General features: G+C 36.5%; 1 protein-coding gene across 1 annotated transcript in view; it reads right to left on the bottom strand.

The window, feature by feature from the left end:
* The window catches only part of kcng2 (potassium voltage-gated channel, subfamily G, member 2), a 39751-nt gene that overhangs the window by 13827 nt on the left and 4415 nt on the right, over positions 1–21509 (bottom strand). Inside the window, exon 2 of the mRNA XM_056398797.1 lies at positions 16288–17187. Within this exon, the coding sequence (XP_056254772.1) occupies positions 16288–17076 (789 nt within the window). The 5' untranslated portion in view covers positions 17077–17187. The remainder of the gene's footprint in view (positions 1–16287; positions 17188–21509) is intronic.

Genomic DNA, 21509 nt, shown 5'->3' on the forward strand with positions numbered 1-21509 from the left:
TTTGCCTTACTATACTATGTGGGTTTTTTTTGTTTTTTTTGCCTTACTATACTATGTCCTTTTTATTCCTTTTTATGCCTTTTTTTGCCTTACTATACTATGACGTTTTCATGACATTTATGCCTTACTATACTATGTTGTTTTTATGCCTTACCATACTATGTCGTTTTTATGACTTTTTATGCCTTACTATACTATGTTGTTTTTTTTACTTTTTTGCCTTACTATACTATGTCGTTTTTTTTTTTTTTTACTTTTTACACTTTACTATACTATGTCCTTTTTATGCCTTTTTATGCCTTACTATACTATGTGGGTTTTTTTTTTTTTTTTTTTGCCTTACTATACTTTGTCGTTTTTATGCCTTATATACTATGTCGTTTTTATGCCTTATAAACTATGTGGGGTTTTTTTTTAAATTTCCCTTACTATACTATGTCGTTTTTATGACTTTTTACGCCTTACTATGCTATGTCGTTTTTTTGACGTATTTTTGGCTTACTACACTATGATGTTTATATGCCGTACTATACTATGACGTTTTCATGACTTTGTATGCCTTACTATACTATGATATTTTTATGACTTTTTATGCCAAACTATACAATTTCGTTTTTACGACTTTTTATGCCTTACTATACCATGCCATTTTTTTTTACTTTTTTTTGGCATACTATACTATGTCTTTTTTATGACTTTTCATGCCTTACTATACTATGTCGTTTTTTTTTTTTTTTTTTGCCTTACTATACTATGTGGGGTTTTTTTTTTTTTTTTTTTGCCTTACTATACTATGTCCTTTTTATGCCTTTTTATACCTTTTTATGCCTTACTATACTATGTGGGCTTTTTTTTTTTTTTTTTGCCTTACTATACTATGTTGTTTTTATGCCTTATATACTATGTCGTTTTTATGCCTTACTATATACTATATTGTTTTTATGAATTTTTACACCTTACTATACTATGTCGTTTTTTTTACTTTTTATGCTTTACTATGCTATGTCGTTTTTTTGACGTATTTTTGGCTTACTACACTATGATGTTTATATGCCGTACTATACTATGACGTTTTCATGACTTTGTATGCCTTACTATACTATGATATTTTTATGACTTTTTATGCCAAACTATACAATTTCGTTTTTACGACTTTTTATGCCTTACTATACCATGCCATTTTTTTTTACTTTTTTTTGGCATACTATACTATGTCTTTTTTATGACTTTTCATGCCTTACTATACTATGTCGTTTTTTTTTTTTTTTTTTTGCCTTACTATACTATGTCCTTTTTATGCCTTTTTATACCTTTTTATGCCTTACTATACTATGTGGGGTTTTTTTTTTTTTTTTTTTGCCTTACTATACTATGTCCTTTTTATGCCTTTTTATACCTTTTTATGCCTTACTATACTATGTGGGGTTTTTTTTTTTTTTTGCCTTACTATACTATGTTGTTTTTATGCCTTATATACTATGTCGTTTTTATGCCTTACTATATACTATATTGTTTTTATGAATTTTTACACCTTACTATACTATGTCGTTTTTTTTACTTTTTATGCTTTACTGTACTATGTCTTTTTTATGCCTTACTATAGTATTTCATTTTTATGACTTTTTATGCCATACTATACTATTATGTTTTTATGCCTTAATATAGTATGATGTTTTCATGAATTTTTATGCCTTACTATACTATGTGTTATTTTTTGTTTTTTTTCCTTACTATACTTTGTTATTTTTTTGCCTTATTATATTATGTTGTCTTTATGCCTTACTATACTATGATATTTTTATGACTTTTTATGCCAAACCATACAATTTTGTTTTTATGACTTTTTATGCCTTACTATACCATGCCATTTTTTAAAACTTTTTTTTGGCATACTATACTATGTCGTTTTTATGACTTTTCACGCCTTACTATACTATGTCGTTTTTTTTTGTTTTTTTTGCCTTACTATACTATGTGGGGTTTTTTTTTTTTTTTTGCTTTACTATACTATGTCCTTTTTATTCCTTTTTATGCCTTTTTTTGCCTTACTATACTATGACGTTTTCATGACTTTTTATGCCTTACTCTACTATGTTGTTTTTATGCTTTACCATACTATGTCTATTTTATGACTTTTTATGCCTTACTGTACTATGTTGTTTTTTTTACTATACAAGCATAATACCTGGAAATGCATCTTTATTGCACTTTTTATGCTATGTCGTTTTTATGCCTTACTATACTATGTCGTTTTTATGATGTTTTTATGCCTTACTATACTATGATATTTTTATGACTTTTTATGACTAACCATACAATGTCATTTTTATGACATTTTATGCCTTACTATACTATGTCGTTTTTATGATGTTTTTATGCCTTACTATACTATGATATTTTTATGACTTTTTATGACTAACCATACAATGTCATTTTTATGACATTTTATGCCTTACTATACTATGTCGTTTTAATGACTTTTTGCTTCCTACTATGATATGTGGTTTTTTTGGGGGATTTTTTTTGCCTTACTATATATACTAAAATGTTAGTATGTACTATTATGAAAATACTGTACAGGCTCGGTGGTGTAATGGTTAGCGCTTTTGTCTCAAATACTAGAGGTCGTTGGTTCGAAGCCCACCTTTGCCCTTCTCCAACAATGATAATACACGAATAATATGTGGAGACGCATCTTTATTGTGCCTTATGCCTATGACTTTTTATGCCTTTATGCCTATGACGTTTTCATGACTTTTTATGCCTTACTATACTATGTTGTTTTTATGCCTTACCATACTATGTCGTTTTTATGACTTTTTATGCCTTACTATACTATGTTGTTTTTTTTACTTTTTTGCCTTACTATACTATGTCGTTTTTTTTACTTTTTACACTTTACTATACTATGTCCTTTTTATGCCTTTTTATGCCTTACTATACTATGTGGGTTTTTTTTTTTTTTTTTTTTTTGCCTTACTATACTTTGTCGTTTTTATGCCTTATATACTATGTCGTTTTTATGCCTTATAAACTATGTGGGGGTTTTTTTTTAAATTTCCCTTACTATACTATGTCGTTTTTTATGACTTTTTACGCCTTACTATGCTATGTCGTTTTTTTGACGTATTTTTGGCTTGCTACACTATGATGTTTATATGCCGTACTATACTATGACGTTTTCATGACTTTGTATGCCTTACTATACTATGATATTTTTATGACTTTTTATGCCAAACTATACAATTTCGTTTTTATGACTTTTTATGCCTTACTATACCATGCCATTTTTTTTTACTTTTTTTTGGCATACTATACTATGTCTTTTTTATGACTTTTCATGCCTTACTATACTATGTGGGTTTTTTTTTTTTTTTTTTTGCCTTACTATACTATGTCCTTTTTATGCCTTTTTATACCTTTTTATGCCTTACTATACTATGTGGGGTTTTTTTTTTTTTTTTGCCTTACTATACTATGTTGTTTTTATGCCTTATATACTATGTCGTTTTTATGCCTTACTATATACTATATTGTTTTTATGAATTTTTACACCTTACTATACTATGTCGTTTTTTTTACTTTTTATGCTTTACTGTACTATGTCTTTTTTATGCCTTACTATAGTATTTCATTTTTATGACTTTTTATGCCATACTATACTATTATGTTTTTATGCCTTAATATAGTATGATGTTTTCATGAATTTTTATGCCTTACTATACTATGTGTTATTTTTTGTTTTTTTTCCTTACTATACTTTGTCATTTTTTTTGCCTTATTATATTATGTTGTCTTTATGCCTTACTATATACTATGATGTTTTTATGCCTTTTTATGCCTTACCATACTATGTTTATTTTATGACTTTTTATGCCTTACTATACCATGCCATTTTTTAAAACTTTTTTTTGGCATACTATACTATGTCGTTTTTATGACTTTTCACGCCTTACTATACTATGTCGTTTTTTTTTGTTTTTTTTGCCTTACTATACTATGTGGGTTTTTTTTTTTTTTTTTGCCTTACTATACTATGTCGTTTTTATGCCTTATATACTATGTCGTTTTTATGCCTTATAAACTATGTGGGGCTTTTTTTTAAATTTCCCTTACTATACTATGTCGTTTTTATGACTTTTTACGCCTTACTATGCTATGTCGTTTTTTTGACGTATTTTTGGCTTACTACACTATGACGTTTTCATGACTTTTTATGCCTCACAATACTATGACATTTTCATGACTCTTTATGCTTTAATTTACTATGTCGTTTTTATGCCTTACTATACTATGATATTTTCATGACTTTAGGTTGTATTTATTTTCCAACAATGATAATACAAGCATAATACCTGGAAATGCATCTTTATTGCACTTTTTATGCCTTACTATACTATGTCGTTTTTATGATGTTTTTATGCCTTACTATACTATGATATTTTTATGACTTTTTATGACTAACCATACAATGTCATTTTTATGACATTTTATGCCTTACTATACTATGTCGTTTTAATGACTTTTTACACCTTACAATAATATGTGTTTTTTTTTGTTTTTTTTGCCTTACTATATATACTAGTATGTTCGTATGTGTTACGATGAAAAGATTGTAAAGGCTCGGTGGTGTAATGGTTAGCGCTTTTGTCTCAAAGTCTAGAGGTCGTTGGTTCGAAGCCCACCTCTGCCCTTCTCCAACAATGGTAATACAAGAATAATATGTGGAAACGCATCTTTATAGTGCTTTTTATGCCTTACTATACTATGACGTTTTCATGACTTTTTATGCCTTACTCTACTATGTTGTTTTTATGCTTTACCATACTATGTTTATTTTATGACTTTTTATGCCTTACTGTACTATGTTGTTTTTTTTACTTTTTTGCCTTACTATACTATGTTGTTTTTTTTACTTTTTACACTTTACTATACTATGTCCTTTTTATGCCTTTTTATGCCTTACTATACTATGTGGGTTTTTTTTTTTTTTTTTGCCTTACTATACTTTGTCGTTTTTATGCCTTATATACTATGATGTTTTTATGCTTTATAAACTATGTGGGGTTTTTTTTTAAATTTCCCTTACTATACTATGTCGTTTTCATGACTTTTTACGCTTTACTATGCTATGTCGTTTTTTTGACGTATTTTTGTCTTACTACACTATGATGTTTTTATGCCGTACTATACTATGACATTTTCATGACTTTTTAAGCTTTACTTTACTATGTTGTTTTTATGCCTTACTATACTATGATACTTTCATGACTTTGTATGCCTAACCATACAATTTCGTTTTTATGACTTTTTAGACCTTACTGTAGTAGGTTGTATTTATTTTCCAACAATGATAATACAAGCATAATACCTGGAAATGCATCTTTATTGCACTTTTTATGCCTTACTATACTATGTCGTTTTTATGCCTTACTATACTATATTGTTTTTAATGAATTTTTAAACCTTACTATACTATGTCGTTTTTATGCCTTACTATACTATGACGTTTTCATGACTTTTTATGCCTTACTATACTATGATATTTTTATGACTTTTTATGCCTTACTATACTATGTTGTTTTTATGACTTTTATGCTTTACTATAATATGTCGTTTTTATGCCTTATATGCCTTATTATACTATATCGTTTTTATACCTTACTACACTTTGTCGCTTTTATGACTTTTTCTACCATACTATACTATGTTGTTTTTAGGCCTTACCATACTATGTCATTTTTATGACTTTTTATGCGTTACTATACTATGTTGTTTTTTTTTACTTTTTTGCCTTACTATACTATGTCGGTTTTTTTACTTTTTACACTTTACTATACTATGTCCTTTTTATGCCTTTTTATGCCTTATATGCCTTTTCATACTATATCGTTTTCATGCCTTACCATACTATATAGTTTTCATGCCTTAGCATACTATGTCGTTTTTATGACTTTTTATGCCTTACTATACTATGTTGTTTTTTTTTACTTTTTTGCTATACTATGTCCTTTTTTTTTACTTTTTACACCTTACTGTACCATGTCATTTTTATGCCTTACTATACTATGTTGTTTTTATGCCTTTTTATGCCTCACTATAATATGTCGTTTTTATGCCTTATATGCCTTATTATACTATATCGTTTTTATACCTTACTATACAATGACGTTTTTTGACTTTTTTATGCTTTACTATACTATGTTGTTTTTATGCCTTACTATACTATGTCGTTTTTATGACTTTTTATGCCTTACTATACTATGCCGTTTTTTTTTATTTTTTGCCTTACTATACTATGTCGTTTTTTTTACTTTTTACACCTTACTATACTATGTCCTTTTTATGCCTTTTTAGGCCTCACTATAATATGTCGTTTTTATGCCTTATATGCCTTATTATACTATATCGTTTTTATACCTTACTATACTTTGTCGTTTTTATGAATTTTTATGCCATACTATACTATGTTGTTTTTATGCCTTACCATACTATGTTGTTTTTTTTACTTTTTACACTTTACTATACTATGTCCTTTTTATGCCTTTTTATGCCTCACTATAAAATGTCGTTTTTATGCCCTATATGCCTTATTATACTATATCGTTTTCATGCCTTAGCATACAATGTCGTTTTTATGACTTTTTATGCCTTACTATACTATATGTTTTTTTTTTACTTTTCTGCTATATTATGTCATTTTTTTTTACTTTTTACACTTTACTGTACTATGTCATTTTTATGCCTTACTATACTATGTTGTTTTTATGCTTTCCATAGGCACCCATGACAGCATCGGAGAGCAACGACAACTCCTATAATAAATGTTGCAGACAGTGTGCACACACCCTCCACACAGAGCATTGAGTTTTCTTTTAAGTTTTCCTTGCCTCATTCTGGTACACCAAATCCTTGTAGGTTCATTATCGTTCCCTGTGGATCTACAGTTGGACAGAACTGCAGTTGTTGTGTTTGTTTTTCCCTCCACTCAAAAACAAACTTACCCACAAAAAAGTGAGATTTACGCTTTATAACAACTGTGTTATGTTTTGGTTTTACAAGAGAGGACTTAAGTGATGACTGGTTGGTTTGGCAAATGCACGTCTTTTTAACCGCCCCACGTCCAGTAAACTGAAACACACACCCAGCCAGCACTTTTGAATAGGAAGCATCGAGGACTGTCTCCCACACAGCAGATGAGAAATGGGATGTACCAGCCACAGCAGTGCTATGTGCCAACACAACCATGACAATATTAAAAATACTGATACTTAGCAGCTAATGTTAACCATGGTCATCATTTTAATTTAGTGTGTTAGCATTGCAACATCTGCACTGACAGAGTTCTGGACCAGTTGCAGTTTAGGTGAATTGGAAAATAGCTTATAGGAGTTAATGTCTATTTTTAGCCCTGTGACAGACTGACGACCTTTCCATGGTACAGTACACCCTGCCATTAACCCAGTGCATGATGGGATACACTCCTGCTCCTCACAGTTAACGATATATTCAATAACCATCAGTAGTTATTTAACTTCTGACATTTCACCATCAGCACGAGGCCTCGCGCCCTTCTACTGCACATCTAAACACTGTCAGACAAGTATATTTCTCTTCTCCCACAACCTTAAACTGACATTCATTCAATTTCAAATATGTGACGCTGAACGCTGGGTTTGAGATTATTGCAAGTAAACTAGGATGCCTGAGAAAGTGGAGACAGCAAATCTGAGGAGCAGGATGGTTCAGAGAAACCAATCTGAGGGAGAAATGGGACAAGATAGAAGCAATTTCACACAAATTATGACAAATAAGATCGATCCCACTAAGTCAATAGCCTAATGACCTGGTGTGAGTCTAAACATATCTCTAAAGGAACAAGTAATAATATCTTATCAGTCATTTGTCCCTAAAATACAGGATGTCTTAGCTTAAGGTTTGATGAATTTCATCGTTATATTTGTGTCTGTGTATGATTAGGCTGAATCTTGATCAACACAATTCAATAATTATATAATCACGGTGACTTTGTCTGGAACTTTTTAAAGATCATCTTTGAAGAAGATCCACCACAGCCACAAACTGTTTAATCATTTCATAAATTTATTTATTTTCAATAGTCTGAAAACTGCCATAACTCAAACACAGCGTTGGCCTCTACCCAAGCAGATTTGCAGCTTGTCAATATGTATTTATTACAGAAAGTTCTTCGGGGAGGGCAGGAGAACTTTACGACCGGTCTTTGCTGGACAAAGATGTTTTATTTCTTCGAACCTGCAATCCTTCTACAATCTTTTGCAGCTTTCAGAAAACATACATGCTGTTCCCTTTGTAAAATACCATACATTCAGCCTGGATCCATGGATCCACGTGACCCGTATAGCTACTGCTTTCCTAATAGCTTGCACTGTGTATTTGCACTTCTGGACACACATAATGTACTGCTCCATCTGTATGCCTGATAATGGTACATCTGAATAGCAGGCCATCCACTTCAACCTGCAACAATAGGAACAGGGAGTCTTTACACTGTATGCCCATATAGACTGTTATTTATATCCTCCTCTCTGCTGCTGTGACAACACAAATCCCCCTTGGGAGTCATTACAGTTTCATCTAATCTAAACTAATCTAAAGTACCATCGATATTGACGGCTGTTGCCTGACAAGTGTATGCTCTCACTCTCTCTCTGCCCTCCCCCTTATGTTAAAATACACCACTATGACTGATGGACAGAAAGCAATGGAAATGAAGAATGAAATAAGAAATAATGAGAAACTGCGATCTGCTTTCAATACCTAGTTTTAGATCTTTATATCTTTATATGTTTGTACAGGGTCTTTTTGATTTAGCAACTAACTCTTTCACCACTGTTTCAGCACAAAGCCATTACAGGCGGACGTTATTGGCATTAACATTTATGAGCAAGGCTAATGCACCTCAATTGGGCTAAAAGTGATTGCTGTAAAAAACATATTTTGAGTAATATTCCACCAGAGCAGAACATTTGGACTGTGTGTTTGGAAGTCTCCTGGGCCTGAACTCCTCTACATGTTTTGATTAGATTTTGGCACAACTGTACCCTCATATCCCCAGAGAATCATCAGTCAATATCCTTCATCTATTCCACACAGCAAAGTGCTTCCTTTGTGGTTATATTGGGAAAAGAAACATTTTAAAAAATATTGGGTATTACTGGACAATATTTCAGTTAATGGCAAACTACTCTTGCTGAAAATGTTTACTAATGCAAATGCTTCTATGGTAACAGGAGAAGCATTTTCTAAGCATCTATGTCAATCCCTCTTCATGTGTTGAGAGGCTGTTCAGCTGGGTGTGCCTGCAGCTCCAGAGGGAGGAGCAATTAGTGCTGGAGCATTTTCTGTAAGTATCCAAAAGGCAGAAGAAAGACATTATTTAACCTCTTTTACTCTCAGTTTTTGTAGTTTCTCGATTAATCTTGAATCCAAATGGCAGTGCACCAGGCTGCTAAATACTGTGGAGGAAAGGAGAGATAACTGTGGTGGTAAAAGCTTGAATTGAGCCGTAGCTGTTGTTAAAATAAAGGCAGTAGTGGGGTGTAATCGGAGCAATATTAGTCTTCAAAGATTTAATCTAAAGTTGTACATCCACGACAAAGAGATGGCCTCAAATGAACTATTGGTGTATAGTCATAAATAAGAGCCATTAAAATTTCTTGTCATTTTTGGCCTCCAAAGCCCTGTATTAATAATTACATACAAGAGTGATTTTGAAGCTCAGAGTGAGCTGCCCCGCTGTCGCCATCTTGGCAGTGTCTGACGCCGCCAAACTCCCAGCTCCAAAAATGGGCAAAGATGTGGGGCATGTGTGTCATGTGTGGAGATTTTGGTGCATGCCGGTTTGTGGCAAGGATACACTCACCCACCAGCCACACCCTCAATTATACATAACTTTAAGCCTTAATAAAAGCTCACAGTAGAGGAGGTATGCTAAAGTTCTAGCATAAAACATGAAAATATTCCCATGGGGGTTTACAGTTCGTACTGTAGAAAAGATATCACTCATTGACTCACCGAAAATTATTCACCAAACACTGGAACAGAAACACAAATTATCACCGCCAAGGTGGATTGCACATTTCTCTGAGCATGAACAGCAGTTTGTCTAGCTCACAGTCAGGAGGGATGACTGCACGTCCTATTTTCAGCACAGACGAAGACAAAATTCTCTCTATTTTCTTACATTTGCACACATTTCTCTTCCATCTGTCCCCACCCTCTGAGCTCTGGCTCCCCAGTCCCCTGTGATGATATATGGCTATGGTAGGGGTGTACTTTAAAGCGGCTGAGATTTACATCAAAATCGAGTGTTTGAGGCTGTGAGGCATGAGCCGAGTCAATAAAAGGTTAGATCCATAGCTTGGGCTATAGCAGGAGATAAATGGGACAAGAACACAGTTTCCAAAGATGCTTATGTGAACAGAGTAAGCAATTCTGAGGGAAGAAATCGACAAAACACTTGAGATGTTTAATCCCCTATTCATCCAGAGAGTGAGGAAGAGGGACCATAAAATGTGAAATGCAATATAGTTTCTTTTTTATTTTTTTTACTTGTGAGTCTGTGTGTGTGTGTATGTGAGAGAGAGAAAAAAAAGGTCTCTCAGCAGCTGAATGCTTCACTTAGAGCCACATTATATTAGACAGACAGGCTAAGTGCTTTCCATTGTAGGCAGCTCCTTAAAAACTTCTGGTTTCTGCCCTAACTCGCTCCTCCGGCTCAAGTGACCAAGTGCATTTTAGTGGCCACTTCCTGGGTTTAGGTTGCATTGCCCTCATGCCTCACAGTGCAATTTAATTTAGGATGGAATCAACATTTCAGGCAGCTTCATAGCATGACTTCATTTACTGGCAAATAAAAATGTTGAAATGCTTGGAACGTCTGGGCTAGGACTAATTTTTGTCCAGTAATCCTAATTGAGCAAGTATCAGTAAAATCAATATTTTCAAACTAACAATATGTTTAATGACTACTTATTTGTGAAATGGATAACTTTTCACTCTTAGTGATAAACCCACAGAGAGAATTGTCAACTCACAGCTACAGCTCTACGGAGCAGTTTAGCATCTTTTAGTGCATTGTTTTGGTTTTCTAGCCCACAAATTTACCGTTTAGACTCACTGTCACCATTGTCATCAAAAAAAAAAACTGATGATAAACCGAGTGTGTGCTACCTGCCCAGCACCACACAGGAGACAAAAGTTAATACCTAGCTTGCAGCTATTTCCTTTAAGAGTTGAGACCAAAACAAAGCTAGAGGGAGAGTGAATATAGACTTGCATTTATCACATGTTCAGACACAACTTCAAAATAAACAATAATGTTGCTTTGTGTCTGCTGGATGTGTAACAAGGTGGCTAACTGTTTGCTAACACATTCACTCTCATGGCGTTGCTAGGCAGCTGTTTTCAGTTAAATGTTTTCAGTGACTGTATGCTGCCTGGCCAGCAGTGCTAACTGTCAAGCTAGCTACTAGCTGGTGAACATAGAGAATTACATTTAGTTGCAAAAGAGCTTTATTTAATCTGGGAGTTGGTGGAGTTCAAAGAAAACTGAAAATTTCTTTGAATCTGCTGAATGTTAGCAACTGTTTGCTAACAATTCAGCCACACCAAATTAAAAGGAATATGTGTTCACGTCTTGTTTGTGCTGGAACCAACTTGCCAAGAAACTGCAGGTTTAAATTAGAATTACATTTAATACAATTCAGTGTTCGGCACTGGTCCAGTCAGAAGCTTTTGAATGTGGTAAATGTGGTAAGTAGTATCTAACATGGAGTGCTTTGCTTCCTTCATCTTGCCATCACTGGAGTCTCAAAAACATTATACATAACAAATATACAATATATTGCAATCTGGAAATGTGTATCTGATGAAATGATCATTTCATTAGTTTCATTAGTAGATCCGTGCAGATGTAAATGGTGGTTATCAAAGCTAATGGATATTAGGACGCTCTGTAATGGAAGAGTGCGAGTGGGCGGACACGACTGAAAAAGACGTGGTAATTAGCAAAAGCAATTCACTAAGTTGAGCCGGATTCCATTTAAGTGTTCAGCCACATAAATGCCTCGCTTGACATTAGTGCGAATGAAGACAACGCAGGAAGTAATGCACACACAAACTCCTCTACTCACAAGGTGATGAGGAGAGGAGACGCTCCACAGCCAATGCTGTCTGACACCTTAGTACACATTATGACTGCTGGGAACATAGCAGGAGGAAATCATTGGCATTGTGAGAAAGTGTTTGATTCATTTATGTGCACATGGCCCAGTGTAGCTATAAGCTGTAAGCAAAAGTGCAGTTACACTTTTAGGGCAAAGTTTTAGCCACATTTGAAGAGACTTTGGCATTCTGGGATGCCACTTTGTTTTAATTCACCGTCTCTAGTGTTTATGGCAGTTAAGAATATGTGAAGAAGTGGCAGATTGTGGTTTGCCTTCCTTCATTTTGTTATGCTCAGTGTCCCGAGAATGGCACAGCCATCTCATTATACCCATAAACCCTTGCGTTTTGGGGTTTCCTCCCATGGTTGGTTCAGATTGGGTTCTCACTCCTAAAAGAACCACCACCACTTAATGTTCCCTTGGAGGAGGAGCGAAATCTCTCAGGCATATCTGGGTGGTTAATTGGTGCCATGATGATAGTTTTCAGCTGTCCAGAGTTTGAGATATAGTGTGTCATTAACCATACCTGTTGCTCTTCTGATTCAAATAATTAAAGCTGCATTCATACAGGCATGTAATGATAGCTGACACTTAATTGGAGGTGAGACTAATGTTTGAGCCGATCTTCGTTCAGCTTTCAGTCACTTTGTTTTCCTGATTGATTTCCCCTTTGAAGCTCACACACTTTATACTAACAACCCCCTCCCAGCCTGCTGATGAAGACATACAGCATCTTTGACAGAGGGAGAAGCTTCAGGGCTCCTCTAATCATTATCGGGTCTGCTGTTGTCATTCAAAAGGAGAATTGGCCCGATCTGGATTCAGATCTCCACAGCTTTCTGAAGTCTCCAAGGCAGGGGCAGACATGAAAGGGATCAGGAGTAAGACATCGTCAGCTCTAATATGCTTTTTCGCTCGACTTGTCAGAGCAAAAAAAAAGTGGGAACAAAAGCCTAAGGTAGCAATATTCCTCTTCCTGTGAGATGAAAGCTAAACACAGCAACAAGTAGATGTGTTCTGCTCCCACTTTCAGCCCTAATTAAAGACTAGAGACTGTAAGTTATGAGTATCATCATTTGGGGCAGCTCTGTGCATATTATCGGCCATGTTTTGTTTAAATTGCCAATATAGTACTTAATATAATCATACACATAATTGTGCAACTGTACTGTACAACTATACTTAAGTTAAAAGAACAGATCAGCATTTTCCTGAGGGCAAGATGAAAAGATTGATACGTGTCTGTGCGCTAAGAACAGATATGGAGTTTGGATTCGAGCTTCCTGCAGCTCTGTAGAAAAGACAGACAGCTCTTCTGCATGACGGCTAACTGTTAGCATATTGACAGCTTCTACCAGAAAAAACTTTGCCAACTTTGTCATCATCATAGCGCCATCTGGGCGCCAGATACTGTGCGTCCAGGTTTTGGCTCCTATTAGTACAATGCTGCCAAACCTTGAAACCAACACATTTATCAACTTCTTGGGAAGACATTAGCTTCTGTCCCTTGAAGACACTACATGAACAAAGGAATGTACTGTAAATGAGCTGTGAATGTAATCTGTAATCACAACCATTAATCATTAATCCCCTATTAGCCCAAGGAACTTTTCCACTATTTTATTTATAAGAGTTTGAGAAGATTAGTTTATTCCTGAGCTCTGTAGCCTACATACAAAGTTGGAGAATTTCATCAGTATATTTAGATGAATGCTAATGGCAGGGAATTAAAATTCTTAAATACAATTTTTTATGGATATGCAAATCACTGCGTAATGATATTATGTATTTATGTATTTATGTATTTTGACTTTGGGCAACTTTTTGAGCAGGCCGTTGCAACTTTTCATTGAAAAAAGTTGACAACACTACTGTAGATTATTTTTATGCTAATAGCTGTTAGCATAAGAATTATAATAGCATGAAACTCACCCTAAATCCACAAATTTGATTGATTTTGAACTCAATTTACATTTCTGTCCATTTCTAACTTCTTTTTTTTTATTATTATTATTTTGTGAAAAAAACAATTCAATTCAATAAAATTGATTAATTGGAAGAACCAACATGTTACAGCACAGGGTCTTCATCTAGGTGATTCTGTGCTTCCACCATTGGTCAGCTGAATGCCATGTGACTGTGTTGCCAACTTTGTCACTAGATTTAGAGACTTTCTCTTTCAAAAAAGCACCTAGCTACAAAGCTAGCAACTTTTTGGACAACCCTTGGCTACTTAGAAATCCTCAACTTCATACATTGACCATAGGCGGTCCAGCCATATACTAGGTTTTGACTTGTCTTGTTTCACTATGGACATTCAGGCTAATTGTTTCCACCTTCAACCAGTCTTTAGGATCACCATGCCCCAGCTCCAGCTTTCTTAAGGCACAGACAACAGATTTATGTTTCATCTAACTCTCTGTATTTTCCAAAATGTTCAACTTTTCCCACATCCCCTGCAGAAGTAATAAGTCTCTGTCTTGTTCTTCGTGGTGAAAGGTTTGTGTATGCACAGAATCTTTGGACTACAACATCAAAGGTGCATCACAAAAAGCCATGTACTACACAGCAGTTAAAATCTGTCTGTTTAAATTAAACATCAAAGGGAACACGACACACAGTGTACTGTAAATAACAGTGTTTTCCTTTTACCTCATTTTGCTCACCGGTCAGCAGGTCTAGATAAGGTTTGGGTAAACAAGCCTTTAACTGTACGGATTAAGATTTCACGGCTTCAATTTGCATAATCATAGTGTTACATAACTATAATGAGCTTATATCACATTCATTTAAGCTCATTTCATATTCGTTTTTGGAAGCAGGTCAAGTAAAATCAACTGTACGGGGGAAACATCTGTGGGATTTTTGCAAATACCAAACCGAAGCCGAAATCTGAACACCATTTATTTAAATGTGCGAACGCATGGCCTTTTCATGTTGTGTATTCGCTGTCAATTATCACATACATGGGAGAGTATGGATCTCATGTTGCTACGAAGGAATGTATGCTGCTGCAACAGCGAGGGGAGCTACACAATAATCTGGTATTCAGGCGCACGAAGAGGAAGCCTCGTTGTCCCTGAGCCTTCGCCTCTGTGTCTGTGTCACAATGATTTACAATAAAGCTCAGGAGAACTCGGTATGTGGGCTGCTGCATCAACATAATCTGAATTCGACTGTAGCAGCTGTAAAGAGCACACGCATCCCTCAGCTAGAAAAAAAAGGAATCCTGAGACTGGCGTTCCTTCCCTTTATAATTATGTGTGTTGTATAAATTCATGACTACGGTGTTCCTCATGAAAATCTGCTCTGCATGTGAAGGTTTTAACATTTGTTCTACTATTACACACTACTGAGACCATGTTTGACAGTTGCAGGAAATATGGTCACAATCTCCCCTTTCCAGAGTTACAGCTTTGAGTAATGGCGAGAAGTGTTTTTGCAGAACATTATGATGTCACAGTGAAGCTGACCTTTGACCATTTGGACATAAAATGTTCATGATATATCGCATTCAACAAGAACGTGAGATCACAGTGACTTTGAATTTTGAACTTTGATTCACCAAAATCTAATCAGTTCATCCTTGAGTACAAGTTGACATTTGTGCCAAATTTGAAGTTCCTTCAAGGCTTTCCTGAGATATTGGGTGCACGGGAATTGGATGATTGGACGGAGAACCTGAAAATAATATGCCTCCAGCTCTGGCTGTCACCGGTGCGGAGGCATAAAAAGTAACATTCCTCATTTCCTTTGATTTATTTTAGGATTATTTTACTGGGAAACATAATTCATGATATTTAACTATACTTCTCTGCTTTATTGTTTTTCTAAAATTGGTAATTTCCATCCTGTCTTGTCTTTTAAAGTTCAGATATGCTTCTGTGCCTCTTTGTTTAATCATGGTTTTTTAAATGATTTCACTGCCCAGTGCTGCTGAATAAAAATCCAATAACTCAAAAGACATTCCAGAAATTAAATATGAGAGAAATGAGTCTGAACTTTTTTTGATAATTTAAATCCAATCTGTGAATAAGGAAAAGCTGAGAAAATGTTGTTACTGACAGAGAGAACTCACCCTCTCCTCCTCCTCCCTGAGGTCAGGCATGGTGCTGACACACAGCGTCACAGCAGTGATGGCTACAAATATCACTGACAGACACGCGAAGATCTTCCCTGGTAGGCCGGAGTGGGGGTTCTCCACCATGTCCCTCAGTCTCCGCATGCAGCCCCCCACACGAGTCTCTTCCAGTGCTGCCACTCCAGGAGTCTGCTGGCTCTCCTCGCAGGACTGCGGCGACGTGAGCTCGGCCTCCTCTTCGTCCAGCCTCTGCTGCTCCTTGTACTCCTCCTGCCTGAGACGCAGCTTCCTGAGGCAGCACCAGTCCAGGTTGTTCTCCTCCACCCCCCAGTAAAGCAGCTCCTCCTGGAAGGACATGGCGCACATCTCCCTCAGAAGCCGCAGTTTACCTGCCGCCAAGAAAGTGACAATGGTGCGGAACGCCAACGGGCTTCGGTCAAAGAAATACTCGTTGCGGCTGCCGTCGTAGTCATCACACACGTCCATGATCTCGGCCTCGTTGCTGCAGCTGCGCAGCTTTCCAAGCCTCGATAAGGGAAACTCCTCCAGCGTTGACCAGGGGATGCGGTACTTGATGCCCCCCACGTTGATAATGGCTGCCCCGTCAGCCAGGCCGATCTCGTCTCCATCCTGTTGGCGGGGCTGAGGGTGGAGCAGGAGCTGGGCTCGCTTGTAGAACACACCCTTCTTGGAGGTGACCTCTTGTGGGTTCTCTACTCGGTTGAAGTGGAAGGTGGTGAACTGGTGCTCAGTGCTGCCTGCCAGGAAGGCCACCTCCTGGTACATCCCTGCCACTCTGCTGGGGGAACCTGTCCTGTGCAATGCAATGGGAGCGGGGCTTCACAGGTATGTGAGGTGACTGGGAGCCAGTCACCCAGTCAGCAACACAGCGCGTCTCTGTAGGACAGAAACGACAAGTCACTGGTTACATTTCTCAATGTCTTTACACACTTTTTAGGATTGCAGTGCTCTCTATATCTCTGTTCTTCCAAACACTCCAGACAAGTCCCTGCATGAAAGGCTTCAGTCTGCCTCAAATGAAGTGCTTGTTGGATGGTTGAAAAGTTGTCTGAAGCCTTCTCCCTCCACACCTTGCAGGCAGTAATGCCGTTCTCCGTACAACAACTTTATCACTTCTCATGTGTACAAACAACACGATACAATTCTGTCCAGACATGTGCACCTCTGTCCCTGTTTGTACGATCATGGTGCCAGTTGTCGCTACGTCACTAAGCTTCTGGAACCAAAGATTATGAGAAGATGTGCAGATTACGTTTGCTGTGCCGCTTTCTGATGTGACCAGGTCTTTAAAGTGCATCTTCAAGTGAGGCCATTCCTGCACCAGGTCGATGTGTACTCACTACCATTCAAAAAATATGACGGAGATACAATGTGTAATGCAAAGAAATGTGATTTTCATCTAAAAATCACAGCAATATCTTCGTCTTTTTGGTTGTGCTCCTTATTCATGGTTTTCGAATTAGAGAGTTTGCCAAGTTTTTCTTAATTATTTAATTTCTTTATATCTTCCTATTTTTTTGAATGAAAGCAATTTCAGGTTACAGTCTATGTTGACTGGTTTTCAATTCCATCAAATTCCAATTTCTTTTTGTTTTCATTAATGGACAAGGTCTATTTATTGAGCATTTTCACAGTGTAGAAAATACCAAGCACCCACAGGACCTGCATTACAGAAGAAAAGTCAATCATTTCTGACGATTACCAAAGAAAAAGAAACATAGGAAATATTACAAGGTTACATTCTCAGCTTCCATTTTTTTCTACAAATGGCAAGAATGGCTTTGCATGTGAACAGTATGAGCTGACAGGCCAACTCAGTGCAGAAGGCCAACATGTTGCACTTGTGTGATCATTTAAATGCACATCCTGTGGTGCATTAACGGACAGATTTAACACCGTAGAAATTCTCATTTAATCCTCACACAGGTGAAAAAAAACAAAAACATTTCTACTGTATTAATTAAATCCACAGAATCCCAAAGTCATTGGCTTTTAACTACACTTCTGAAAACAGAAATAAACAGTCTGTAAAAGAAGACCCACGAGTCAAAACAGCCTGTAATTTAGAGGGAACTGTCAAATACCACTTTTCTGCAGTCTAATTGCAATGCAAGCACAAAGAAAAAGCAACCCCAACATCAAGTTGTGGTCTGAACTCACACTGAGGAATTAATAATGTTGTTTTTCTATTTACAGCATCACCAGGCTGCGGAACGAGATGATTTAAAGCACTGTTTAACAAACTGTGGGAAATCACAAACTCAATAACAGACTTATCACAACACGCTGAGCCAAATATGAACTGAAGGAGAGTATCAACTGCTGTACAAAAACACATGTGACGTTAACATATGTTCAGTGTTTCACGTATGTGGTGATGCTTTATTCATTCTTCATTTCATATGAACAGCAGCTGCTGAATCAATGTATTATTCAGAACAGGCTTGTCTTGTCAACATGAAAAATAGCCTTTGTTCTGAAGAGGAAAAGACAACAACTGTAGGCATTTCTGCCTATATGGAAATGTTCTGTCTAAGAGCAGAATCCAAAATAAAAGCTTTAACACAGCTATCTAACACAACCCACATTTATTATATTTCTGCACTAGCTATCGATGTGATAAAAGACTAAAGAGAGTTTGAAGTGTTCAGCGTGTTTTGTGAGCCATTCTTTTCTTTGGCAGTCATGAAAACCTTTCAGCCACAACAATTTGTGAGAAGAAAGAACTAATAGCACAAAATGGCAACGTAACAAGGAGGAAAAACTTCAGATGAAAATGATTTCCCCTCGGATGCACTTAATGTTAGTGTTGGGGGGGGGGGGGGGGTATGGTAGAACAACTCATATATTCATTTTATTTAAAACATGATTTTCAGATGGTATTCGTGCTTCTATAAAGGCTGACGAAACCTTTGTACTAACAAATCTTTCTGAATGTTTAAGAAGCTGCAATGAATAATAACGAAGCAAAAGAAAAATAAACATGTATTATTCCAAGTTTTGGAGTTTTTCAATCCATCCAGACAGTGATGTCTCACTCTGCTGTTTTTTTTCTGAATGAGACCACTCATCACACCCTGATTAAACACTGTGGCAGTCTGTGTATATTGGCTTTTCACTTCTTCAATCACAAGCACTTTAGATCCAATTACACATTTCTGAAGCCATGCTGTCTTAACAAACCTAGACATTTTCTTGTTTAATCAACACGGGCATCTGGATACACAATCCAGATAAGGATGACTGTACTGGGCCAGAGGCGGTGGGGCCGATGTAGGGAGACTGGGCACATCATCACAACAAATTAAGAGTGGGACCCCTCCAGCTATCCTCAGAGTTTCCTCTTCTATTGTGAGGCCAATCATTTTGAAACAGGCCGCTTTCTCTGGGGGAGGAGGGGGTCAGAGAGCGGCACCTCCACAGCGACTCAGCAAAGTGCTTCTGACAGGAGCAGTTTATTGAGCATGACACTGCACCCAGGGGTGGCTTCAGGAGCACAGAGAGAATGAATTCTAGTCTAACAGGAGGAGATAAAACCACAGAGGAGCAACATCTCGAATAAGGCTTGTTGAGTCGTGGAAATCCTACATTTATGATCATATAAATGCAGGATTAAGTTATTTGCAGCAGGATTGACGCATATCTTTGGTTTAGTAAGTTCAGTCCTGATTACTGTGGTATTTTGAAACTGAATGATCAACACCACACTCACGTCTGTGCATTAAGTGTAAAGCTATAGCTGGTAGACAGTTTACAGCTCAGCCTAACACAAAGTCTGGAAGCAGGGGGGAAACTAGGCAGCCTGGCTCCGTCCAAAATTAACAAAATACACCCATCAGCACCTCTAAAGCTCACGACCTTATATCTTGGTTATTTAATCCATACAAAAACCAGAAATGATAGGTTGCAGTTTTAAGGTTACGTCTTTGCCAGGTGGACTGTTTCTTGGCCGAACAGAAAGCTGTTAGTGAGCTTTAAAGGTGCTGGTGGGTGGATTTTTTATTTTTTTTAACCTTTGGATGTAGCCTGGCTAGCTGCTTCCCCTGCCTCCAGCTTTTATATAAGCTAAGCTAAATGTCTCCTGGTTGTAGCTTACTAATGTTTACTGAAAACTCAACCATCCAGCACTTTAGACTTAAAGGGCCACTCTGGATAAATGTGCAACGTCTGATAATTTGCTGTAAGTGATGTCACTTGAGTCAGTGTCGGTTGGGAATGAAGACAAAAAGAAGCAAGCTTATGAGACCCTATTAGCACAACACTGGTCCAGTTGCATTGTGGGTAATGTATGTTCATGGGGAGCTTTTTTGAATTTGATCCTTTTTTTTTTTGTCTGAGTCCAACAGCGTTACAGGAAATCATTTCATCAGCTTTAAAGGCCCTGCACACCCACACAATCATTCTGTCTAATTTGACCTCCACTCAGGTGGAAGTTGGATGGAGCAACCTACCAATAAGAATGATTGGCAGGTGCAACAGGAGAGTGAATGAGATGTTCTGTGAAAAGTCTAATCAGGTATAATAAGTGAAAACACCGGTGTAAGGGGCTTTTAGGTCTCACAGGTTTAGACTTTTTTGAAAAGAAGTGGATTATACATAGATATGATTCTTCCTGTTAGAGGAATGTGTGAATGTACAATAGTTCAGGGGTTTGAGAAAAAAATTACAGAACATCTTATCTAAAATTAGCCCATTTGAAATACCTGTGTGCCCACAGTTACATACTCTGAAGGAACACAGACTGACAAAAGGGAAAATACCAATTAGTTAGTTGAAGGTTCAAACAAAGAGCTGCTTTTAGTCTGGCTAGCAGCATGGCTCTAAGAATGGTAATGTAATGGAAGGACTTAAAGAGATACCAACTATTTCACAAGAAAAAAACAGTGCCATAAGTGTTTATTTATGTATTTGTAAAATCCAAATACAATAAAATACTTTGACGCACAAAAACACATTTTCTAATTTAATAAAGCAGGTCATCAATGCAACAGAAAAAGGGTTTCGTCTCAAGTACTTTTCATCCCTCTCATCCTTATTAGACGAACTGTGCGCAGCTTATGAGGTCATTTTCACCACAAGAAGCTTTTCCCATAGAGCTGTGACCATCAGTGCCTGTGTGCTTGTGTTTCACATGCTGAATATGGATCTGCAAGCAAATAGTCCATTAAAAACATTTCCTGGATTTCTTTTCTTTAAGA

The sequence above is a fragment of the Seriola aureovittata genome, chromosome 16, assembly GCF_021018895.1.
Source record: "Seriola aureovittata isolate HTS-2021-v1 ecotype China chromosome 16, ASM2101889v1, whole genome shotgun sequence".
NCBI lineage: Eukaryota > Metazoa > Chordata > Actinopteri > Carangiformes > Carangidae > Seriola > Seriola aureovittata.